Source organism: Triticum aestivum, chromosome 3D (genome assembly GCF_018294505.1).
Source record: "Triticum aestivum cultivar Chinese Spring chromosome 3D, IWGSC CS RefSeq v2.1, whole genome shotgun sequence".
In the NCBI taxonomy this organism is placed as follows: Eukaryota; Viridiplantae; Streptophyta; class Magnoliopsida; order Poales; family Poaceae; genus Triticum; species Triticum aestivum.
In genome coordinates this window covers 539,719,856-539,746,357 of record NC_057802.1, presented here as the reverse complement: position 1 = coordinate 539,746,357, position 26,502 = coordinate 539,719,856, and the positions used below count along the sequence as shown (strand labels likewise).

At 45.0% G+C, this 26,502-nt stretch overlaps 1 protein-coding gene and 1 long non-coding RNA gene across 3 annotated transcripts in view; one reads left to right on the top strand and one right to left on the bottom strand.

The window, feature by feature from the left end:
- Positions 1 to 200: 200 nt before the first annotated feature.
- LOC123080318 (uncharacterized) lies at positions 201 to 22,071 on the top strand. 2 transcript variants are annotated; one of them, XR_006438306.1, is made up of 6 exons: positions 201 to 419; positions 834 to 1,115; positions 1,296 to 1,372; positions 2,627 to 2,661; positions 3,722 to 3,804; positions 21,578 to 22,056. It is a non-coding gene; the product is annotated as an uncharacterized lncRNA (long non-coding RNA). The 2 variants fall into 2 exon arrangements; XR_006438307.1 differs by lacking the exon at positions 201 to 419 and adding an exon at positions 6,577 to 6,643 and having other exon boundaries at positions 441 to 1,115; positions 21,578 to 22,071.
- LOC780692 (MADS-box transcription factor 51) overlaps positions 2,001 to 26,502 on the bottom strand; it is a gene marked incomplete at its 5' end in the record, with an annotated part of 34,628 nt that continues 10,126 nt past the window's right edge. The window contains 5 exon segments of the mRNA XM_044503227.1: positions 2,001 to 2,243; positions 2,245 to 2,280; positions 3,245 to 3,341; positions 3,424 to 3,473; positions 3,841 to 3,922. Coding sequence (XP_044359162.1) covers positions 2,157 to 2,243; positions 2,245 to 2,280; positions 3,245 to 3,341; positions 3,424 to 3,473; positions 3,841 to 3,922 — 352 coding nt within the window.

Below are 26,502 nucleotides of genomic sequence, written 5' to 3'. Positions count from 1 at the left end.
AGCGTACGTACATTGGCACATGCCTGATCTGGCCAACGGGCAGGAGTAGTCGGCACGACGCAGCTGGCAGAGAGAGAGCGTGCCCCCGGTCGAAACGTACGCCTGGGTACCCGGGACGTTTCGACCCGGCAGGCCCGCCACGCGTGGGCGGGCGGCGCGGGAACCGAGGCTGCTCACGCGGCGAAGCGAACCACCGGGGCATACGGAAGTACTAGAGTGGCAGCGCACGGCCTCCAGCGAGCCCCGGCCAATGGCGGGTCGACACGTCGTCGCTGCGCCGGGACCCATCCACGTGTAGGCGCCCCGAGCACCGGCTGGGTCCTATAAACGGGGGGAGGTAGCTCACTTGGTCCTGTTACCAACTTGTTGGGTGGGTGTTGCCAACTTGGTCCTGTTCGTCCGCGGCCATGCCCATGCAGGTCAGTGGGCAGCGTTGGGGTTGGGTTTCTTGCCGTTATTTCGCCAACAAATTCTGTCTGGTTTCTTTCTCTTTCCCCATTTTGGAAACCTTGTAGAATGTGTGTGTTCTTGCCAGCAAGTTGAGGTGTCGTGCTCTGTTGAGAGCAGCTTAGCTAGGCATCGGCCGGCGTCGCAGGCTGGGATCAATGGGCGTGTTGAGATTATTTTTGCTCTCTTTCTTGTCTTGGTCGTGTTCTTGGTTCTTGCTGAGCTTGTTCCATGCGCTCGCATAGAAGTCTAGCGTGGTTTCGCTCGATCCCCTCAGGAAACGAGAAAACACAAGAATGATGACATCTGATCACGGGCAAAACTGAGCTGCTGAGATTTGCCTCCCCACGGTCGACGATGCAGCGCTGATTACTTGCATGATGTAGAGCCTAGCGGGAGATCGGCGCGGCGAACCTGTCTGTGGGCGAGAGCGACGGCGTGCATGCGTTGCACTCGGCTTGTGCGTGCGTGCGTCCGCGACCCGAGGCTACTAGGATCAAGGGAAGGAGGACGGCGCGCGCGCGCATCCACGGCACCCGCTCGGACGGCGAGCCTTGATCCGGGGTCGCGCGCGTGCTGCCATTGCCGTGGCGGTGTCGGCGTTGAAGGGCGCTCGCGTCGTGTGGGCTCGTTCCATCCGTTCCTTCGTGCGCAGGCAGGTTGTTCAGGTGTGTTGCGGCCATCGCATTCTCCCACTCGCTCACTGCTTGCCTCTGCTGTCCCCGCGTATCTATTTGTTCATTCCTTTTTTTATTTGCGGGAGTATCCATTCTTCCGTTCATCTCTAGCTTTTCCTGCTAATCCAACTCACATTCATCCATGTGTTCTTCTGCCTGATTGTATTTCAGGAAGAAGAATCTCAAGGAAGACCTGCCGAAACGTGCCAAGCTAAGCTCCTCATGTCCCAGGCCTCAGGGTCTCAGTGGTAAGGTCTTCCTCAGTCTTTCCCCGCAAAAAAAAAGGTCTTCCTCAATCTGTTCAGGCATATATATGACTTATTTAACGAATCCGCCAGATTTTACTGTTTTATTCATGTTCTGTCTTAATCTACTTCCGTGGTGTGGCAGCACTGATTAGCTTCTGTAACACCATCACCATACGGATTATCTACTTAAGAAACTCAGATTATCTACTTAAGAAACTCAATTTCGTTACCACACGCACACGCGTCTTGACTAAAATAAGCTGCGGTATACGGCATCTGCATCTACTTCAGAAAGAAAATCAAGCGGCATAGTCCAATTACTAGGCCTGTAATGCAATTCTGCAAAGCTAAATCCAAACAACTTGCTTAACCATATCCATCAATATCAGAACACACAATAACCCTGGAGTCACAGGTTCACAGCTGACACTTTCTCCATGTCAGGCTCCCAAACTCTTTTTGCTGGATGCAGCAATATACCACTGCCCTAGAACTTTGAAAGGTAGTGCTAGCCTACAATAACGTCTTACATCTTGAGAGACGGAGGTAGTAACATTCAGTTGCACAGAGACCCCCTTTACTGAACCAAATTTTGCCATTCAGTTGCAGATCATAAGAGATGGGCATCGGCACAAGCATATGTAATTAGATTAGCCAACTCACACACGCTTTCGTTAAAATTTGCCCCTCCTCCCTTACATCTTACAAGTAGCAGCCCTGGCAACTAATTCTTGCCCATTAACAGCCTAACTGGAGAACAGTGTGTGGGGGCAGCAACATAGTATCAAATGCATACACAGCACAGGGGAACTTTGCTCTGCTCAAGCATTCCTCCCATTCTCCTGCCCCGTAGGTCCGTTGGGGCTCTCTCCGCTCGTGCTCCCGCCACTATTTTGTTTCGCCAAAGCCTGCACTCCAGCAACAACAAAGCAAAGCTCAAATTAGATAAAACGTACTCTGGGAATTATGCTGAGGGAATCAGAGTAGCAGCAAAAATCCTGTTTGCAGGCAATTAACTGACAGGCTCTATTATAATGAATGCCACATTTTGGTTGTTATTTGCAACAGAAATCAACGGTTGCCAGTTCGTCCCCATTGTGTTACTGGGAATATTAATGCTATGAATAAGTGCACTTGCTGAACATAATGAACTAGTACTACTGAATAAGCTCTCCCCGCAAAAAAAAAAACTGAATAAGCTTAATTCTAATATAGCCAGAAAATATGCTAACATCTGTTATCTTGTCTCACAAGGCATTTGCTGGAAGGTCCACAATTTCAGAACTGAGGTTAGATTTCTCCATGCATATACTTGTCCAATACATGGACGATATCCACAAGTATACTTCTGCACATACAAGGCCGCGTCATCTATGCTTAATTTAGTAAATCTGCTAACAGTTCAGTACTCATGAATTATCCTGAAACTACCAAGCAAACCACCAAAAGTGGCCACCTGAATTTATTTTTGTTGACCTATTATCTACCAATATATAGGAAACATTCAGGCTCATTGTCTTAAGATGGGTATTTTGTTGAGTGATTTTCTTTGTTCTGCTTAAGAACATATAATCAAATCAGAACTCTTACCCCTCATCAATGGATACGTGCAGTATCAGTTCAGGAGGAGAAAAACATATTTTTTGCTGAGGAACGGAGATTAATTACGTTTAGTTGAGCACCCAGCTTGGGAGTGCTGAAAGTAATATAATTCTAAGTGTGTGCTACATTTTTGGAGTAATCTTAAGCTTAATCAGGTGAAATTATGAGAGAAAGCACCGCAATTTTTCAGCAACTTCTGTCAATCATGACCCAGAAACTGGAATCTCATCAATACAAAGCTTTACTACAGAAAAAGCAATGAAAGTTAACCTTCTTAGATTCTGTAATTCTCAGAGCATCCTTTAGTAGTTTCTCCAGTTTCTCCAAACTACTGGCATCTGAGTTGTCAGCATTATTATCGAGAGACCTGCAGTTCAATAATAATCAGCTAAATGTCGAACACAATAAATGACGAACTGGGAAACATTGTGAGAAGTCTCAAGTGCTACCAGGCAGCAATCTCGCCAAGCCTTGACTGCATATTTGAAGGATCTTCATCCTAGAACAAAAGTATCTTGTCAAAGAGGTATATGGGTATAGATGATGTCATACAATTCGGCCATGTAGGATACGAAATAGGTACTTACCACTACTACCTAGTTTAGTACATAGATAGTTCGGTCAGATAAAAGAGTAGCTACATTTACAGAATGTTACCCATATAGCATCAAATGTGCTGCATTAGCTACACAATTCTTGATTACAAGCATCAACATCATGCATAGTGTGTTTCTAATGCAACTGCAGGATTATAAACTGAGGAATGCAACAAAAGTATCAAAACTTGGCTGCTACACTCCTACAGGTTCCATAATTACACAGGCTGCAAGGTATGCATTGATAAAAAGTGATCTAAATTGTTTTACATTGCAGACAGTTGCATCTTCTTGAATCAGATTCCTTCCGGGCACCGCAAATTGCTGATACCGGTCATATGTACCTTCAATGCTGGAAACAAAACTTTGGCATTAGAGATTATTGTAAATTAAAATTTGAAAAATCACTATACTTTCAAGTTTAAGGATTTGCCGGCATTTTCCAAAAAAACTAAAAAAGAGGAAAACCTGAAAAGTAGAGCTCGTGTATTTTTTTTCTTATAGTTTGGTTATGACCTCTATACTGGTTAAAAATGTTACCTCTATCTGTCCAAAGAATATATACTCTGTACCCTCATATGTTAATGGAGATGTTGTTGGACCAGTGGTTGAGAATTTGAAGAAAATGAATCTTATACTGACAGGAAATTTTGAGAGCATATTAAAAAAATAATCATGTAGCGATATTTTAGATGGTGAAAGCACAAACCCTGTGGTATGAAAACACTTTTCATATTGTTAATCTTTAATCTACAATTTGGTGTTATTGACCTTAAGTCACACAACTTGAAAAGGATAGTGTTCCCATAAAAAACATTTGACTGGGTGTGATCCCATAATTCAGTAAAGTCTCTGTTTGTGGGCTAGCTAGCCCATAAGCCATTAACTTTGTGGGTTATATATGGGCAAAGTCCATCAAATATCAAATATAACAAGTTGACCATGCGAGTTGGTACCTTTAGAAGTAGTCACATTGATTCAAGTTTTACAGGTCCCAAATACATAATGGCGTAGTGGTGATTTTGCCATACACTTGTCTATTCTTCTTGTTCATTTTGCCTTTGGAAATATAAAGGTAAAATGCCCATCACATATTGTCGGAGCTAGATCCGGCAGATCCCTCGGCAGGGTGCCCTAGCTAGGCAACTTGGCACGATGGTAACGGAAGCAAAGATTTACCCAGGTCGTATGTTGTCCTACCGACGAGACCGCCCTCGGCTTATATAGCATACTGGGGGTCCTAGGGTTACAAATCCTAGTCGGCTACGTTGGTGAAGGTAGAATCCTCCATGGCTCTAGTATTTTCGGATTGTACTCTAAGTATTGGAAGCCATTTTCTTGGTACGACAACTTATGGAGAGATACAAGGAGCAAAAGAAGGACCTGCATATGGTGTTCATTGACTTGGAGAAGGCCTATGAAAAGATACCGCGGAATATCATGTGGTGGGCCTTGGAGAAACACACAGTCCCAGCAAAGTACATTACCCTCATCAAGGACATGTACGATAATGTTGTGACAAGTGTTTGAACAGGGGATGTCGACACCGATGACTTCCCGATTAAGATAGGACTGCATCAGGGGTCAGCTTTGAGCCCTTATCTTTTTTGCTTTGGTGATGGATGAGATCAAAAGGGATATACAAGGAGATATCTCATGGTGTATGCTCTTTGTGGATGATGTGGTGCTAGTTGACGATAGTCGGACGGGGGTCAATAGGAAGTTAAGAGTTATGGAGACAAACCTTGGAATTGTAAGATTTTAGGCTTAGTAGAACTAAATCTGAGTACATTAGGTGCGGTTTCAGTACTACTAGGCACGAGGAGGAGGAGGTTAACCTTGATGGGCAGGTGGTGGCTTAGAAGGACACCTTTCGATATTTGGGGCAATGCTGCCAAAGGATGGGGGTATTGATGAAGATGTGAACCATCGAATCAAAGCCGGATGGATGAAGTGGCGCCATGCTTCTGGCATTCTCTGTGATAAGAGAGTGCCACAAAAGCTAAAAGGCAAGTTCTATAGGACGGCGGTTCGACCCGAAATCCTGTATGGCGTTGAGTGTTGGCCGACTAAAAGGCCACATGTTCAACAGTTAGGTGTGGGGGAGATGCGCATGTTGAGATGGATGTGTGGCCACAGGAGGGAGGATCGAGTCCGGAATGATGATATACGAGATAGAGTTGGGGTAGCACCAATTGAAGAGAAGCTTGTCCAACATCGTCTGAGATGGTTTGGGCATATTCAACACAGGCCTCCAGAAGCTCCAGTGCATAGCGGACGGCTAAAACATGCGCATAATGTCAAGAGAGGTCGGGGTAGACCGAATTTGACATGGGAGGAGTCCGTAAAGAGAGATCTGAAGGATTGGAGTATCACCAAAGGAACTAGCCATTGACAGGGGTGCGTAGAAGTTTGTTATCCATGTGCCAGAACCATGAGTTGGTCGCGAGATCTTATGGGTTTCACCTCTAGCCTACCCCAACTTGTTTGGGACTAAAGGCTGTGTTTTTTTTACTCTAAGTCTTCCGGAGTCTTCGTAGAATTTGCCATGGGCCACCCAATGCGACCCAGGGGTCCTCAACCCGGCCCACCAGGTCGTGAACCGACATGGTGGGAGACCCCTGGGCTGGGACACCGTCACATATCACTACTTGGCATGAGAAATAGATATGAATAAGATATAAGTGATCCCCGCTATTTGACTTTAGGAGTTTAAGAAAGTTTTAGGATGTTAGGTATGTCTAATTAGGTGTAGTAGTTGACTGAAAAAGGATTTAAACCTCTTCAACGATTATATTTTCAACATTTTTTATGAAAATTATCTTATTTAATGCCATTCTATTGCATGACTCAAGGTGCATATATGGATCAAGAAATACTTGAAAATGGGCATCCCTTCTTTAGCTTGTCTCATAAGATGATGTAAAAATCATCTTAAGTGTGTTTTCTTGAGACTGTATGAATTATCATTCTTGGTTTATTTCTTTTCTCTTCATGTGGACCAAGGGGAAATGAAGTGGAAGAAAGAGGCATCTAATGTGGTTAGTGAATCTTTTCTTTTGAGGGAAATGTGGTAAGTGAATCTTAGTATCTAATAAATAACTTTCATGATGGCAATATTTAATACTATATGTTAACCATAGCTTCTCAACAATGTTTATTAGATTCTTCGATTTTCGTTTCAAATTTTGGTTGGTTCAACTATTGCACAAATCAAAATGATATGCTAGTGTAGGAGTAATATTTACCTCTAAAAGGTCGAATGTGCAACTCGAGAGGATGTCTGAATAGGCGACTAACAAATCAAAGCACTAAAGTGGAATTTGTAGAAGCGCAAGGCTTACTAATGCATATCTAGGTAGAAGAAACTATATGACGAGAGGCAACCTAGAAAATCTACTACCAGCACGCAAGCAAGCTATGCAAACACAACAAGCATGATAATTGTGGAAGAAACTAGCTAAGAGTACATAGAGATGATGATATATTTCTTAGAGTTCGAATCCACTAGAGAGGCGTGCACGCCAAGTCCCTCAACCGCAAAGGTCTAGCCTTCTTCCTCTTGAGTTTCGGCCACAAACTCTGAGTCCTAACACTAAGGGTAGATCTTAGTCGATGTTCTGCCTTCACAACATCCAGAGCAATTCCACAAGGTTGGCTACTCACGGGTGACTCCTACCGTCCAGTAGTCCCCAAACCTAAGAGAAATAGATGCGACGAATGCTTGGTGGCAAACTTGATGCTCTGCTCGGTTAAGATTTCAAATAACCCACTCCCTTCCCATAGCCACTCTCTTCAACTTAGGGTTAGCTTAAAAGGGGCTTAAAGAGGTGGGCAACAACTCACTGAAGACAACAAATCAATTTGCCAAAGTGTTCCTTGTGCAAGGGGTTAAAGTGTTCCCCGTATATATATAGCTCAACTTCAAAACCAGTCGAGAATTTTGATATATTCTGATGCTCTCGGCATGTGCCCCAAAATGTCCAAGGCACCTTGTTCCAATGATTAGTAAAATGGATATTACCACGCCATTATGCAGTCTAGATACTTCGACATTCTGAATTTGAAACAATCTCTCTTGACAAAGGTTTGCACTTTGCCTCGGCTAACACACCCGAACATTCGAAACTAGCAACCCTAGCTACTCTGGGTTCCTGGTCCATTTTTTCTCACCTTCTCTTAGATATGGGATGTGTTTGGCTTTAGCTTTTTGTGGCGACGATGTTTGAGTGAGCATTGAAATTCTCTTTCAAGTCTTGCATGAGGGAAGAGTTAGTTCGAGTCTAAAGATAGGTGGGGGACCAAGGTACCATACTCAACCACAATAGACTCTACTTGCCACCATCACCTCAGTCCTCCTACCAAGTGGGTGCAAAGGGACCTTTTTAGGGACAAGATAATCAAATGCACCAACCTTGAGGGGCATGACACTACATGATATCGAGGGTGGCCAATCCACTAGGAAGTCGGTAACCTGGCCAGCTCCACGGCCCCTCGGTTTGTAGGAAGTCGTCCTTTTGGAAGGTTCTCGCCTTGGCATGCAAGTCAAGGAGTTCCTTGCCTTGTCTGAACTCTAGGTCAGTTAGCAAACCGTGTAACCCGAAGCCTCGTCCCCCTTTATAAGGTGAGGCTTGGGGGTAGTTTGAGGCATCTACCATCATTATCATAGTCTCGATAGCACCATCTCCACATACATTGTAACCCCCTCATACGAGGTGTTCTCTCCTATTAATCAAATCTAAAGCAAGAGTAGGGTATTACCTTCGTGCTGAGGGCCCGAACTTGGGTAAACTCCCCGTGTGCAATCCCCTCTAGTGCTTCTGGTCCTGCGCACCATCCTATCGGCACTACTGATAATTTTTAGTACCGCCAGGACACGATGAAAATGCATCTAGACCCTAATGTGTTTTGGTGTTGATGATTGTATGATTGGTGGGACTAATGTCGGTTATCAAGTTTATCTCAGGACATTGGTCCCTCAGTGAATCATGATGCAGATGGCTGACCCCCCTCCCCCCATTTCAAAAAGCAAAAAGGCCTTTTTCAGATGTCTTTTGGTTTATTTCAGTCATAGGAGCCACACTATTAAAGGGGGTCGAGGTGATTGCGCAAGTTCTTCGGGTGTTTCTTGGTTTTATTTGAGTGATAGGAAAGCCACACTATTAAAGGGGGTTGAGGTGGTTGCGTAAGTTTGGGTATCATGCAAATATCATATACACTTGTCACCTCCAGTACCTACACTTAACCCACTCAATTTCCTGTTGTTGTTGTGACCCTCGGGTGCCCGAGGAGGGAAAACTCTCTGGTTACTCTGGGTCCCAAGAGGTCTCCTTTTCCCCTGGCCGAAAGTCTCTTGATGGGTCGGGTCCTCGGGGTGCAGGTTTTCTCTTGGTTTACCCCGGGTCCCCGAGGTATGCTGGAAGGCAATACTAGAATTGGGGTGAAGGGCATCTATTCCCACCCTTCTTCCTCTACACCTAATCCTCATTTGAGCTTCTCCAGTAATGTCAAAACCTAAAAGCTCGATTCCTCTTGGTTCCTCCACTCAACTCCACCAAACTTTGAGGATTAAAAGAGAATCATCTGATCTAGACTTCCAGCAAACCAACTCATGATCCCCATACTTATTTTCACCAAACTTGTTACTCTTAGAGATTTGGGACTCCTAGGCGGCACATTTATAAGTAGTCACATTGATTCAAGTTTTATGGGATCTATCATAACTAGTTATCTTTAATAAGTTTTGTATGACAAAATGGTGTGGTTAAATTTTTGGATAGTGGTGTTAGCCTAATGTGTGAATGAGCTCGAGTACTTGGATTTAGCCCAAGACATAATAGCATGGTGGCGATTTTCCCATACACTATCTATTCTTGTTCATTTTGCTTTGGAAATATGAAGGTAAAACTTACATCATCACATATCACCATTTGTATGGGAAATAGATATGAAGTGATGCTAGCTATTTGACTTTAGGAGTTTAAAAAGTTTAATAAGATAGACCACATAGAACCGCTTCCAAGCACAAAATGGACTTTATGATCTGTAGGTGTGACTAGCAACTATTGCAACTAGGTAAAAGTGGAGTTGCTAGCCAAATGACTATCATCCAACAAGAAAATATATTTTAGCAAAAAATATCAAAGGAGGTTACCGTGGAAAGTGCCATGATGTCCAACTACATCACATCGGAGATTAATGCTAAGGCCTTTGGTTCAAGGTATGCTTTGGTTCCTTCACGTGAACCAGTTTATCAAGGTCCTTGAGGGAGGCAACAATATCTTTCTATGTGGATTGAAGAATGTATTGGTTCAATGACAAATAGAAGAGACATGGGTTGTTGCATGCCAACGTTAACAAAGCCAGCACATTGTCATGGTTGTGTTGTCAAATATTCATACCTTCTTCCGCTAATAAATGGAGGACCTAGTTAAGGAGCCTGAACCCAAGATTTGAACTGGTCCCACATGATACTAAATGCTATAATTCTAGAACGTACCGCGATGATACTAAAGTGGAATCTCACTTGTCCCGCTTTACCTCGTATTTGGCATCATATCCCCACACATATTTCTCTATTTTAATTTACAACACTAAAGAAGGGGCTAAGTGTGCCATCGGTAGACAATACAATTCCAACAAGTACATTCACTACAACTACTTCGAGTACACTCTGGGGATGGCTTACCCCACCAACCCTAGTGCATGATGTCAATACTACTGAAATGCATATGTGGATTGCCTAGCCCTTCTCATCAAGTTTAGATTTCTGGTTATGCTGGCTAGTTGATGAGGAACACTAGATGAGAAGAAAGAAAACACATGCCAGATCTGTTTGGCTACTTCTAGATGCTTCCACTCTAGTGTAGTATTTCTTTCCTTTTCTTTTCTATCCTACCTACTGTTTTCTAGAGTCTTCTAGTTGTGAGTAGCTATGAGTAGAATGGTGAAACTTACATAATGTTTTCTAGAGTATTCCAGCTACAAGTAGAAGTATGTGAAGGCTTCCCAAAGCCCTATAAATAGAGGTCCTCGCCTCTACTTTGGAGGCAGACTATGTACCCCTACCTATAATAGAACTTGTTGTTCTTATCTAAGATCTTGGAGTAGATCTTGTGCCCTAGGAGTTCTGGATTGAACTCTTGCTGCCCTATCAACCTACATTCGCCTCTAGAGCGATATCTAGCGCAGCACGTTGAAGCTGTTCCTTCAACACTTGTGCTGTACACATTGTAGCAGCAAGGTGGAGTTGCTCCCCACAAACTTTGTGCTGCTTCAGGTGGTATCAGAGCCTCGTTGACCCATACTAGTTCTTGCTGTCCTCTTCGAGAGTAAGTTGCACCAAGCAATGGAGCAATTGGAGAAGAGGATGGATGCTGCAGAACAACAAATCAAAGAGCTGCGTGAAGATCTTAATCGGAGATTTGGTCAGCTGGTTGAGATGATAAGAAAGGGTGTCCCCCCTGCTGCCAATGAAGGAGATTCATCTAAAGAAAAAGATGTTCAACAAAGAAGGAGAGGTAATCTTGGAGCAAGACCGCCACAACAACGTGCTGTTCAACGTGCTTCAAGAAGGCCAATTTATGTTGAAGCTTCTGAAGGTGAAGAATATGATGATGCCCTTGAAGAAGCAGATCTCTACGCATATCGGAGAGTACCCAACCCTACATATGCAAGAGATACATACAAGGTGAAAGCTGAGATCCCAACTTTTAATGGAAATGTTGACATTGAAGGGTGCCTGGATTGGTTATATGAAGTGGAGACTTTCTTTGAGGTCATGGAGGTTCCGGAAGATCGTAGAGTTCCTTTGGTCGCATACAAACTGAAAGGAGGAGCCGGTGCATGGTGGCATCGCGTTCAAGAGGAGCGCAGGCTCAGAGGAGAACCTCGTGTTAGAACTTGGCGATAAATGAAAGGCCTCTTGAAAGGGAGATTTTTGCCCGCTGATTATGACCAGATCCTATTTATCCAATTTCAAAATTGTGCTCAAGGAAATAGAACTGTTTCAGATTACACGGAGGAGTTTCTAAGGCTACAAGTGAGGTGCAACCTTGCTGAAACTGAAGAGCAACAAGTTGCAAGGTACATCAATGGTCTCAATGATGCTATTCAAGATCGATTGATGATGCAACAAATCTGGTCCGTTGATCAAGCACAAGATCTAGCCTTAAAGGCCGAGAGGTTTGTGAGGATGAGAAAGACAACTAAGGCTCCATATCCTCCATATCCTCATACCGAAGGCTCATCTAGGAGCCAACCTAATAGAGTGGAAGAAAAGACCACTCCACCAAAGACAAAACAGCCCATCCCGAAGCAAACTAGAGGCAAGGGTAAGGCAAATGAAGGTCCAAAGTGCTATAAATGTGGTAAAGAGGGACACATATCCAGCGGCTGCCCACTAAGGAAATTTGTTAACACGACTATCCATGATGGTGAAAGCGATGAGGAAGAATACGAATCTGAAGATGTAGACGGACAAGAGGTTTGTCAAGAAGAAGGTGAAGAGGTGGTATGTGTGATCCAGCTGTCCTATGTTCCACACCACAACTCGATGACACACAACGGAAGAAAATATTTGAGAGCAAATGCACGGTGAATGGCAAGGTATGCAAACTAGTGATTGATAGTTGCAGCTGCGAGAATCTTATCTCCCAAAAGTTGGTGGACCATTTAAAGCTTGAAACCCATGATCATCCAAATCCCTACACTATTGGATGGATCAAGAAAGGAGTGAATATGAAGATCACCAAACAATGCAACCTGCCACTTTCTTTGGGTAAGCATTATCGCTCAAATGTGTTGTGTGATGTGGTTGACATGGATGCCAGCCATGTTCTTCTTGGGAGGCCTTGGCGATTTGATGTGGATACTACACACAAGGGCAAGGAAAATTCTTACTCTTTCATTTGGAACAAGAGAAGGATCATTATCTTACCAAACAAACCCGAAGGTAATACCTCTGAGGAGGGGAAAACTATGTTAACTATCTCCCATACCTCTCATGAGTTTATGGAAGACTTGAAGGAGGCAGATTTGTGTGCTGCACTTGTTGTAAAGGGAGAAGAGCACCTGACTGTTGAAATTCCAGCAAAGGTACGTGGTTTATTGGCAGAATTTCAGAACATACTTGGGGAGCCACATGGCTTGCCACCGATGAGAGGAATTCAACATAGAATTGACTTAATTCCGGGAGCAAGTCTTCCTAATCTTCCACACTATCGAATGAGCCCAAAGGAGCATGGTATATTGAAGGAGAAAGTGGAGGAATTGTTGCAAAAGGGGCACATTCGAGAAAGTATTAGCCCATGTGCTGTACCAGCCCTACTCGCGCCAAAGAAAGATGGATCTTGGCGCATGTGTACGGACAATAGAGCCGTTAACAAGATCACCGTAAGGTATAGATTCCCTATTCCCCGTCTGGATGATATTTTGGATCGGCTTAGTGGAGCAAGAGTGTTCACAAAGCTAGATTTAAGAAGTGGATATCATCAAATCCGTATAAGACCCGGGGATGAATGGAAGACCGCCTTCAAGACAAAGGAAGGGTTGTTTGAATGGCTAGTCATGCCATTTGGACTCTCAAATGCACCAAGTACCTTTATGCACTTAATGAATCAAGTCCTTAGACCCTTCTTATCCCACTTTGTTGTGGTCTATTTCGATGACATCTTGATCTATAGCAAGGATGAGGATGAACACTTTGATCACATTCGGAAGGTGCTAGAAGTACTAAGGGAAAATGAGCTCTACGTCAACTTGAAGAAATGTGTTTTCCTGCAAACACAACTTCTTTTCCTAGGATTCGTCATAACATGTGATGGCATTCGTGTTGATGATTCTAAGGTTGAAGCAATCCGAGAATGGCCAACTCCTAAGACCATTTCTGAGGTAAGAAGCTTTCATGGCCTTGCAACTTTCTATAGGCGATTTGTTAAGAATTTCAGCACTATCATGGCACCAATTACCGTGTTTGAAGAAAGGAAAGTTCCAATGGGCAGAAGCAGCTGAAGCTAGCTTCAATGAGATTAAACAAAAGCTATCACAAGCTCCTGTCTTGGTACTACCTGATTTCAACAAGACTTTTGAGTTGGAGTGTGATGCAAGTGGAGTAGGCATTGGAGCTGTCCTATCTCAAGAAAGGAAGCCCATTGCTTTCTTTAGTGAGAAGTTAAGTGAAGCTAGACAGAAATGGAGTACCTATCAGCAAGAATTATACGCCGTTTTCAGAGCGTTGAAAACTTGGGAAGTCTATTTGCTGCCTAAAGAGTTCATTGTTTATAGCGACCATTAATCCTTGAAGCATTTTAGAAATCAAAAGCATGTTGACCGCATGCTAGCAAGATGGGCAGCATATCTTGAGAGGTTTAACTATCTCATCGTGCATAAATCTGGAATAACTAACAGAGTGGCCGATGCTTTGAGTCGTCGTGCATGCCTCTTGACTTCTTTTGAAGCTGAACTTCCGGGCATGGGTCAAATAAAGGAGTTGTATGAGGGTGACGAAGACTTTGGCCATGTTTGGGTAAAGCACGCAAGGGGCCAACCATTAGGTGATGACTATTTGATGCAAGATGGATATCTCTTCAAAAATGATCGTTTGTGCATTCCAAGAAGTTCTCTACGTGACAAGCTGGTTAGAGAGCTCCATTCAAGTGATCTTAGTGGCCATGTTGGACGGGACAAGACTATCGCTAACCTGGAAGCTCGCTACTTTTGGCCACAACTAAAGAGAGATGCTGGAAAGTTCGTTCAACGGTGCCCCGTATGTCAGACCTGCAAAGGCCAAGTCCAGAACACAGGGTTATACATGCCTTTGCCTGTTCCTGTTGCTCCATGGGAGGACATTTCTATGGACTTCGTCTTGGGCTTGCCAAGAACAAGACGAGGAAGTGATGTTGTATTTGTGGTCGTGGATAGATTCTCTAAGATGGCTCATTTCATCCCATGCCGCAAGACAACGGATGCTCATCATGTGGCAAACCTATTCTTTCGAGAAGTGGTCAGACTTCATGGAGTTCCAAGGTCCATTGTCTCAGACCGTGATAGCAAGTTTCTTGCTGCATTTTGGCTCACTTTGTGGAAGCAATTCAACACTGAATTGAAATTTTCTAGCACTGCTCATCCACAAACAGATGGACAAACGGAAGTGGTGAACAAGTTTTTGGGTAATCTGATCCGTTGCATTTGTGGAGAAAGAAAGGGGCAATGGGATTTGGCTTTATCTCTTGCAGAGTTCTCCTACAATAACTCCAAGCATAGATCCACAGGAAGGAGCCCTTTTTCCATTGTCCACACTAAAGTTCCAACACATGTGGTGGACCTGGTGAAGCTGCCATCAAGGGGAAACTCAAAATCAGCATTGTCCTTTGCTGATAATTACACCGAGTTATTTGAAGAGATTCGCGGCGCTTTGGAAGCACAAAACCAGAAATATAAACAACTTGCTGATTGCAAAAAGAGGCCAAAATCATTCCAAGTCGGTGATAAGGTGATGGTCTACCTCCGAAAAGAGAGGCTGCCTTTAGGTGTTAAAGGGAAACTTAGGCAGCGAAGGTATGGGCCCTTCTCTATCACGAGGAAGATAAATGATAATGCTTATGTGATAGATCTTCCAAGTGACATGGGTATCTCCAACACTTTCAATGTTGCGGACTTGACTCTCTACCATCCAGAAGAAGCGCTCTATGAAGATAACTCGAGGGCGAGTTCCAAACAACCAGGGGAGAATGATGAGGAACACTAGATGAGAAGAAAGAAAACACATGCCAGATCTGTTTGGCTACTTCTAGATGCTTCCACTCTAGTGTAGTATTTCTTTCCTTTTCTTTTCTATCCTACCTACTGTTTTCTAGAGTCTTCTAGTTGTGAGTAGCTATGAGTAGAATGGTGAAACTTACATAATGTTTTCTAGAGTATTCCAGCTATAAGTAGAAGTATGTGAAGGCTTCCCAAAGCCCTATAAATAGAGGTCCTCGCCTCTACTTTGGAGGCAGACTATGTACCCCTACCTATAATAGAACTTGTTGTTCTTATCTAAGATCTTGGAGTAGATCTTGTGCCCTAGGAGTTCTGGATTGAACTCTTGCTGCCCTATCAACCTACATTCGCCTCTAGAGCGATATCTAGCGCAGCACGTTGAAGTTGTTCCTTCAACACTTGTGCTCTACACATTGTAGCAGCAAGGTGGAGTTGCTCCTCCACAAACTTTGTGCTGCTTCACTAGTGCATGAAGCTTAACATGGTATCAGAGCCAAAGGTCTTCAGTTCAAGTACTGGCTTTCGTGATTTATTCAAAACTTGGTGTTGCCCACTTTTGGTTGAGTTCGGTCCACATATAGGCCTCTTGAGCCATACCTCTGACTCTATTCACGTGTTGACTTCCCGCGTCACATTTGAGAGGGGGTGTTGAAGTGTATATATGGATTGCCTAGTACTTTCCATCAGTTCGGACTTGTTGCGTAGGCTAGTGCATGAAGCTAACAAATACAATTCCAAAGGCGTGAAACTTCCTGTACCCTGGGTTTTAAGTTGAAGACCCTCCAACAAGAAACCACTTGAAAGACCATGCCAAAATCGATCAATGCTTTCTCGGGTTGGGGAGTGAACCAGAAGAATTTTCTCTAACCTAGTTTTGGGTTGAAGTCCCTTGTGAATGAAGCCGCTTGAAGGACCATGCTCTGACTAGGAGATGCTTTGAAGCATCACTAGGAGACAAGGTTGCAGTCGAAGGACCACACCTTGGTCAAATAAACACTCTGGAAGGTCATAGGAGATAAAACCACACAATGGACATAGAAGGATCTTTTGTTATTATCAAAAAACGATAACAATTCTTACAATCACCACGAATATGGTCCAGGGGAGACAAATGAACATGCATCTCCTCTAGAAGGCAAAAATGAAGTGTTGGTTTTGCGACACGGTTGAAGGTTGTGGGAGATAAGACCGAACTAGGGACATTGCAGAATCTAATGTTATTATCAAAAATGAGAAAACTTTAGTAGAATGGCAACGAAGGTGGTCCAAGAGAGAAAAATGTACACACCTTTCCTTAGGACGTCAGGAGTGAAGTATTGATTTCACCATAATAGCAATGATAGCCCCTCCCTAGGTCTATGCAAACGCGGGAGCTAATTGTCGCTAGTGATAGGTAATGGGTGAAGGCATCATATCAAACCATCATGAACATCCCTACCGATTGGGAGGTTGTCCGGATGCCCAATCGACCACACTTGTACCGGGACTATCATCTCTTGTAGGATTAGGTAGGTTCTACACCTATTAAGATATGCACCATGAGGTCATATTACATTATCAACAAGAGTCGTAGGTGCAGACTAAATGGTGTTCTAGTTGAGAATTTAAAACAAAGCAAGAGCCTGATCATTTCAGACATATACTCGCTGTAAACCACACTACATCTACTGAACTATCAATTAAAATTGGGATGGAAGTAAGTGTGTAAATTATTCAACAAACAAGTTATAACATTGGTAAAATAAAAGCATCACATGTAAAACTTTGGACATTAGGTAAATAATATAGTTTGGCGCACAGTTACGAAACAATAGTCATATATTTTTTCTACTTTTATTGCCATAAACACATGGATTGTTACTTTTATTCATTATCGATATCCCTTCCCCTGAACCAGCACAGATCTAATTTCTCCGAAGACGGTGCTTTTTGCGCTAAGCTAGCTAAGGAGGCGTCACGAGTGGGGATGACTTGTCCGACGTCAATGACGTTGGTCGTGTCCAACAATGACGACTCCCCAAACATTTGGGTGTGTGTTTTACCAGCTATATCGGACATCACAGACGAGCACTCACACTTCTCCGTCTCGAGCGCTACGGCTCTAACTTATCCTTTGACTCGTCCTTGGGCAAGGATTGTTGGGTGCCCTCCCTAAAGTCCTCTGAGATTGTGCCAGGCCATCTCGGCAAGGCGTCGAAGCAATACGACAACATCATGCCCGTTAACGCTTTTTAGGAGATGTTGGACGCTGCCCCTTCAACGTCACACTCGGTTGTCCCTTCACCACCCTTGGCGGCTCACAAGGGCGCAAGGCTCTCCACATAACCTCTATGGAGAGGCCAATGCCCTAAAGGCTTTGAAGAATCTATGGGACAGTGCTTCTAAACCCATCACTAGCTCCATGTCTTCGTTTAAAGTTCTAGCTTTTATCAAGACTATAGCTTTTTTTAAAAGTGGCAACAAATCCTTCACCACACTCGGCGGCATGCAAGGGTGTTAGGCTGTCCCGCACGACCTCCAACATGGAGAGGGCCATGTCCCTCAAGGATTCCAAGAACCTACGAGGTATTTTTTCTAGAATTATGTCTAGATCATTTAAAGTTCTTACTTTTACTAAGACTTCATACCTTCTGAAGGTGGTAGCGGACAGCCATGTGATATTTAGGTAGGAGAAGGGGTCCCCTATGGATCAGATCACTAGTAGGAGGGCATAGGAACTTGTCCACGGTTGAGGCAAAGACCAAAGCTGCAGAGGGGTCATCCACGGTTGGGCGGGGTCTGAAATCAGAGGTGGATGCTAAGAAACCTAAACAAAAACCTTGTTTACGACTTATATGGCCAGATGCAAACCCACAACATGTGGGGGCCATGGTCAGGGTAGAGGTGGCCGGTCCACCTCAAGGGTGAGGACCCGATCCCTGGCTTGATAGAAGGTGATTGCTAGCAAAGTTCATTCATCGTGAGAAGGTTGATTTTGTTGGGATCCGAGAGACCGTCATGCAATCCTTTTCCGATGTGGCGTTATGAGCTTGGGTGTGCGCTTTCTCGTGGACTTGGATTCCAGCGATAGGTCACTCATGCGGTCTCCTTCTGGGTGCCGATGAGGACTCATTCGAGATTGGCACTGTTAGTCAGGGTAGATTCTTTGTCAACAAGGAGCCGACTCGGCGCGACAATCACTTCAAGTGGGAATTGTTTCTGGTTTATGGTCTAGCGAACCATTACGGTCGGCTCCATAGTAAAATTGAAGCCTCGCCCTTTCCAGTTATTGTAGGAGGAGATTTGAACCTCATGTAGTGAAGTAGTAACAAGAACAACAACACATCAATCGGGGGCTTAGCTGATTTGTTCGATGACTGGATAACACACTAGCAATTCCGGAAGTTTTAGCGTGGGTTCCATGCTTCGTCTAGTTCTTCTCTTCAATGAGTGGGACACTAGGTACCACTTGTGCTCACTTTTTGTCACGTTGAGGCTAGGTTCTAACCATTGTCCCTTTTGCTGGACACATGTGAGTACCGCGTCCAACGCAGCGCCCATTTTTTCGGGACACATGGTCTGGAAAGTTGGGATTCTATAGTTTGTGAGAAATAAGTGGCTCGAGGCCCAATCAGGCCTCCTCACTGCTTCGGTCCCCTTTGTGATGCATTAAACCAATGGCAACATAGTATTTCTAGACTTTGACATTATCTCAAGGGCAAAGCTTCCTTAACAATTGATATCAAGGTCTTGGACTTAGAGCGAATCTGGTCAAGTTTTCTCCCATTTAGTGGGCTAGAATATACGTCCTCGAATACAAAATGAGCTTCATTCCCAGTTGCAAGCAGTAGTACTGGAGGCAGAGGGGCCACCAACAATGGAACCTGAAGGGAGACTTGAACACCTCATACTTTCATGTTGTGGCCAAGGGGAGTAAGTCAATGGTGTAACATTCTATCCCTTCATGTCGAAGACTCTGCTATTTCGGATAGTGTTTCCTTGCAGCAACATATTTACGACTTCTATCCTGAGCTGGTTGGCTACAGGGATGAGCTTCTGTCTTTGCCTCGCCTCAAAGGAGAACAGGAAGGTGTCAGCTGATGAGAATGTGGTGCTAACAGCACCCTTCCCCCTTAGGACTTAGAGGCAGCTCTTAGGGATACCCAATCGGACCCCCAGGGCCTAATGGCTTCCCGATCGCCTTCTACAAGTTGTTTTGAACCATGCCTGGTGGCCGAATACACCAACTGGTTGCTTCATTCATGGCTTGATTAACATCAAGCATCTGCTTCCGGGGCCAAATTCTTTAACTGGTCGACGACTTCACTCGTGACTTGATTGACATAAAGCATTTGAACATGGGGTGTTAATTTTGCTCCCTAAGGTGGCAGGGACAAAGACCATTTGCGAATATAGCCCAATTGCCTTGATTAACATAGTGTTCAAGATTGTTGCTAAGGGCTTTGCGTGCTGGCTCTCTCCGGTGACCAATAGGATCATCCACCCCAACCAGTCACCCTACATCCCAGGGCGGAACATACTCGATTGGATTGTGGCGGAACATACTCGATTGGATTGTGGTTCTTGACGAAGTGTTGCGTGAGGTGCATTCTTCCAAGGAGGAGGCTTCCTAGGACCAGCTCAACTAGGATTTTTCCAAGGACATGATGGCTGATGCATACGAACTTTGACCCCGATGAGTTAGTTGGGTCATGCAGTTGTTTAGAGGGGTAAATGGCCATCAACATCACTGGGGTCCATGACCCCTTTTTAGGAACAACAGGGGTGTCCTTTCAACTTAATTGTTGATGCCTTGCCTGCCATGCTTAAGGGAGCTAGGGCTGCAGGTCATATTGAGGGTTGACCCACCTCCAATATGTGGATGATGTCCCATCCCCATTAGGAATGATCCAGTTGGCATCACCAATCTCACGTGCTTTTTGTCCATCTGGGGCTGAAGACCAACTTCGAGAAAGGCTAGACAGCTGTGATGGGGGTACAACTTAGGGTCAGTTCCAATATGCGGGTGATGCCCTCATCCTCATTAGGAATGACCTAATTGGCATCACCAATCTCATGTGCTTTGAGTCCATCTAGAACCGAAGACCAACTTCAAGAAAAGCTAGACGGCCGTGATGGGGGTACACCTTAGGGTCAGTTCAGATCCATGCACATTATCTGAATTGCAAGTCCGGTTCACTTCCTTACATATCTTTGTGTTTCAGACAGGGTCATGGAGCGTGTCGAACCTTGGCAGGGAAAAGACATGTCCTTCTATGGAAAGTATATCAACATCCATGCATGTCTCATAGCCTTCCCATGTACACCATGGGCCTTACCTTCTTCAAGATGACATCCATGAGACATTTGATAAAGTCAGGTCTAGATTCATTTGGCAAAAATGAATAGGGCAAGCAGAATTACCACATGTTCTAATGGAACACATTGTGTTCCCCTAAGAAGGTGTCGGACTTGGCATCATCAACACCAAACTCATGAGTTGGTGCCTTTTAGCTAAGTGGGTGCGGAAAATCCTCAAAGGCAGGGGGCCTATGGCTAGAATCTTCAGGAAGAAGTACCTTGCAAGGGAACTTGTCATCCCCAATATCAGATGACCATGCCACTTGCTTCTGGCTATACACTGGGCGGGGATGGGACCGCTTTGCAATTCCTTTCCCCGCCTCTTAGAGATTGCGGACGATCAATGTTTGATGGTTAAAGACACTTGGAGCGTGGGCCAGCGGTGGCTGCGGTTCGATAGGACGTTTGGCAGAAGACTTGGTACTATGGATGGAGATGAGCCACCTGCATGCCAATCAGAATATCTTCGATTCCGAGGACGCCTCTATTTCGACCTTGGTAAAAATCAGGTGAGTTAACCACCACTCGGTCTAGTGGGCACTCCTCCAAGGAGTCGATATCTTTGAGCCATGAGTTCTTTGGAAAGCAAAGTTCACAACCGAAGTCAAGCTCTTCCTTCGACTACTAGCTAGAGATCGCCTGCCTAGTAGGGATCAAGTCTATAAGTGATACGATGTCGAGGATGACCTATTCGGCTATGTGGTCACCCCGAGGACAACGAACTTATTTTCTTCTCGATTTCCTTGCCCCCTCTCATGGGTTGTTTGGAAAGGCTCGTCGCATATCTTGGGTTTCCTTTCTTGCTCTTGCTTGGCCATTGTGGCATATTAGGAACAAATCTCTTATATGAGGGATCTTTATTAAGCACCCAACTGACGGGTTATACAAAATGACTATCTTCTTGCAGCTCTGGAGATTAATGTGCGGGAACCAGGACTCATCGACACTTGAGCAGCTCGTGCCAGGCCTTTGGACACATGGTGAAGCGCGATCTTTGAGTTTTTTGTTGTTGTTGGCAACCCCCAGCTTGTATCCCTTCGTTTTTCGCTCTTTTGAGCCATTCCGCCCTTATGTGGGTCTGTAAGAACTAGCTCTTGTAAAGTTGTAATACCTCCAAAAAGGGCTTTAATAGTCTAAAGCCAGGCGGACGCCTCCTTTCTCATAAATGTAACTATAATTTTAGAACATATAGAACTTGTTCAACCAATGTATGCATTCCTTTTGGCGGAAAAGACCTAAGATGACATGTGCATTAGTGCAACACGTTGTGAGTATTTCCTAGAAAAGACAGTACTCAAATCAATACGTGGGGATGTACTTTATGATCAACAACAGAGTTACGAAACTTTTGTGTCTCATTAAACTCTCATAAGAGCAAGGAAATAAAATGAAACTAAATAAAAACTAGATCATTGTCAGCTACATACTTAAATGTGTCTGCAGTTTCACAGTAAAGTGCCAATCATAGTATGGAGGTTGTATACAACTTAAGAAACAAAACATATAATGATTCAAATTTGAATACTTTTAAACCAAACGGTCATATGAAAGAGTAGTATTGACAAGAATTTGGACTATTATATATCACTTTAAGCACCATAGTGACCAAATCACACAAAAAACTTTGAAATCTTCTAGTTGGAATTTGGACTGTTATATGTCACTTTAAGTACCATAGTGACCAAATGACACAAAAATTCTTTGAAATCTTCTAGTTGCACCAATTCCCACTTGAGAATAAACACTGAAGTTAGATTACCTACGCATATTTTGTTTCATCAAGTTAGACCAACTATGCAAATGATATTGTACACAACAATCAAACTATATAAAATCAAATAAAACTATTGGAAACACATTAAATGTGAACCCAAAATGCACCATGACAATAAATCCGCATTACCTATCATAATGGGAATAGCCGTGTTTTGAAATATAAATACAATTTGTGAATCCGACATTACATTTCAAAAGGTGATATGGTACTTTGTATAAGAATGACATCCAAGTTGCATACCACACATCTATAGTTACAACAATACAAGAGTAATCTAAAATATTTTGGACTAAACGCCTAAAAATAAGCATATAAATACCTATAACTTTGTGTACAATTGGCAAGTATAGACCACGAGAAATGATCGCGGCCAATTCACTCCAACCACCAAAAGAGTTTCACTCGTTAACTCATAAAAAATATTAATCATGTATGCTTGCTTGTTCCCCATAATTTAGAGTTAATTAAGGTGTTCCATATATTGGACACACTCTTTGTTTGAGTTATGTACATAGTTTTATTTAAAATAATCTAGAAATAAAACGATGCCTTCTCCATTTATTTACTAAGTTTGTAGTTAGACTTTGTTCATTTATTTTAGTAAATATAATCTAGAAATAATCTGCCTTAGTAGTTAGACTTTGTTCTTCTTTGTTTACTAAGTTTGCAAAAACAAACCATTAAGTCTATATTATTAATACCATTTTATGACATTTGCTACACACATTAGATTATACTTTAGCATTATAATCGATCATATCAGTTTTATTTTTTATGCAGAATGTACTAGAATTATATAAATAATTAAATTCAAACCCTTTTGTTGAACAACGAAAGTTTTAAGTTCTAGTTGTGAGTCTCAACATAACTAGAATGTTCTTAGAATTTTAGTTTTGGTTCTTTGGTTACTAGTTACCATTCACCTATTTGTATAGTTTGGAAATTATAATTTCTTATAGAAGCAACTAAGTATATATTTGAAATTGTGAGTTTTGGTGTCCAATTGTGAATTATCTGCGGCTCAATTGGTTTTATCCTTAACACTATATGAATTTAGGTATCTTTGAAATTATTTAGTTTGATGTTGCTAGTTTGATAATTTTGAATTAAATTTGAATGATGAGTCAACATTGTTTATCCATAATCATTCAAAAATATTCAGTTCAAACCTGCATATATACAAATCTAATATAGTGACTTAAGTTAACTTTTCCTACTAAGGCAGTCACTTTTTCAACATGACTTAAATGTGTGTTTCCTTGGCTATTTAAATATGTAATCCAAGGCACATATAAGGTTGCACTACAATCATTTGGGAACTTTAGCCGTTGGATCCCACAACTCACTGGTGCTAGATGCATTTCTTACTATTTATCCCTTGTTTTCATGTGCTTGCCTTTTCACCACATACCATTCTACCCTGCATTGTTGATAGGTTAAGGCAACAACCCCATGGCATGCATTTCAGTTAATCCTCAAATTGCAATTTATCGGGACTAGATTACTTCTCTACCACTTTGTCAGGGTTATCTCGCGGGCGGGTTCGCGAGACGACAGATGCCACGCGGTGGCTTGTGGTGAGGGCAAGACTGCTTTGGAGGTCAAGGGACGGGATTGGGCAAACAGCACGCGGTGATTTACCTAGGTTCGGGGCTCTCCGGAGAGATAATACCCCTACTCCTGCATGTCTGAATATATATGCAGTGTACATGTCGGGCAGTACAAAATTGCTCCTGAAGTTGTATTACAGAAGGCAGTAGAGAGCCTTATGCGTATGAGCATGTGTATGCACAAGTGTGTGCGTGAGTGGCCTTGTGGACGTGGGAGTCCATCCTCCTGGATGGATGGGTGTGAGCTACCTTATATAATGTGGCTAGCTTGTGGTGTACGCCATGTAGGCATGGGTGTGTGCTTGGGATGTAAGCTACAGTGTGTAGCATACATTCCAAGCCATGCTTGCTTGCATGCTAGGCTAAGTTTTGTCCCTGGGGCATCTTATAAATCAATGCCCGGGGGACAAAGTACACTGTAGATGATGACGCGTGTGACGAGCGAACAGCGTATGCTTTATCAGCAATAGTGATCGCAGTATGGCCGTCTTGTCGGTGTCGTGTCAGATGGGACGCCGTAGTTGACTTCGCGTAGCAGGCCGGCTGGAGCAGCCGGACAGGGACCCGGCCGGGCGGCCGGGTTGAGGAGTCTGGCCGGGTTGAGGGACTTGGTCGGGTTGAGCAACCCGGCCAAGTGCGACCTGGATTGAGGGGCGTTGCTGGCCCCGATGTTTTGAAGCGTCGTTCGCCGTCTTGGGCCTACCCGGGGGTCATCCCCCCGTTAGTAGCCTCCGAGCCTCCGGGCAACTTGGAAAAGTTGCGCGGAGGGTTTTAGCGGGCGTCTATGAAGCGGTAGATGTCGATGACGGCCGGCCGCGGACCGCAGCCGGCGCGGCTTGCTTCCGGTAGGGGCGCGCGAGCGCACCCACTGGGTGTAGCCTCCGAGCCTCCGGGCAACTTGGAAAAGTTGCGCGGAGGGTCTTGCCGTTGTTGAAGAAGCCGACGGTGACGTCGAGGGTGCCGGGCGCGGACGCGGAGTCCGCCGGCTGAGGGACACGGGCCCCTGCCGGGCGCGGACGCGGAGTCCGCCGGCTGAGTGCAGGCGCGCGAGCGCACCCACTGGGTGTAGCCTCCGAGCCTCCGGGCAACTTGGAAAAGTTGGGCGGAGGGTCTTCGCTGTTGTTGATGAAGCCGACGGTGACGTCGAGGGTGCCGGGCGCGGACGCGGAGTCCGCCGGCTGGAGGGCACGGGGCCCTGCCGGGCGCGGACGCGGAGTCCGCTGGCTGAGTGGGGGCGCGCGAGCGCACCCACTGGGTGTAGCCTCCGAGCCTCCAGGCGACTCGAAGAGTCGGCCGAAGGGTCTTGCTGTTGATGATGTGGACAGCGGCGATGGAAACGCCGGTTGCGGCCGACGTCGGGCCCGCAACCCGCGTGTAGCCTCCGAGTCTCCAGGCGAGGAGGGGGTTCCCCTCAGCGATGATCGTGCAAAAGGCAAAGTTAGTCCGCGCAGATATATATCAAATGTTTGCTTTCAGCATTGTAAGTTTTATGCGGAGGGTGCCGACTCGGTTTCGTCCGAGCCCCCTTCAGTCTTTTTCATATCCCCTCCGCTCTTTGGCTTTGCCTCTTGTTAGCTAGACAGCTCGGAGCCGGCCTCTAGCTGTTACGAAGAGTGGCCGCGGAGTGGAGCGTACAATACTCGGACAACAGGAGCAGATTCGACCGAGTAGATACTCATAAAGGAAACGGCCGGGTTGCCCAAGCCGTCTTTTCCCGGACGTTTTTCGCGTGGGGTGACCTCCAGCTTTTGCTCTCGCTTGCCGGACAGCCGCGCTGCGATCTGTGGCTGAGAGTGGACCTTTGGTACCGTATGCGCTACTAAGCCGTCTGTGGGAACGAACGTATCGGGCCGAGCGGCCAGCCTCCGGGCCGAGACTAGCCGGCGCCGGGGCGAACAGTGATGCGACTGTGATAAAGGCGGAGGTGGTCCCCGAGGGTTGCTCGGGGTTATCCTGTTTTGCATGTGGTGCAAAAATAAACGAGTGAGGAGCTCACATTGATTTGACGCAGACGAGGCGGGATTGTCGATGACAGCCGGCGCGGCTTGGCGCTAGCGCGCCGACACACCCACTGGGGGTAGCCTTCGAGCCTCCGGGTGCTCGAAGGGGGGTCCCAGCCGGTCGGGTCCGACCGAATGAGCATCGAGGCGGACTGACGGCTGGGCCGGCTTGGCGCAGCCGCGTCGAGGCAGACGAGCGAACGGGTCGGGCCCCCAGCCGGCCAGGCGTCGAAGCCGGCAGGCGGACTGGGCGGCCAGACGGCGACGCGGGTAGGTCGCGGCTGGAGCAGCCGGACATATCTCTTTTTTCTTTTTTCTTTTCCGCAGTACTTTTTCTCTCTCTTTTTTTACAGCCGGCTTGGGCACATCTCTTTTCTTTCTTCTGGCAGGAGCGGGACGCAGCGGAAACCGATAGCCGGGTCGCGGCAGAAGCCGGCAGGCCGGG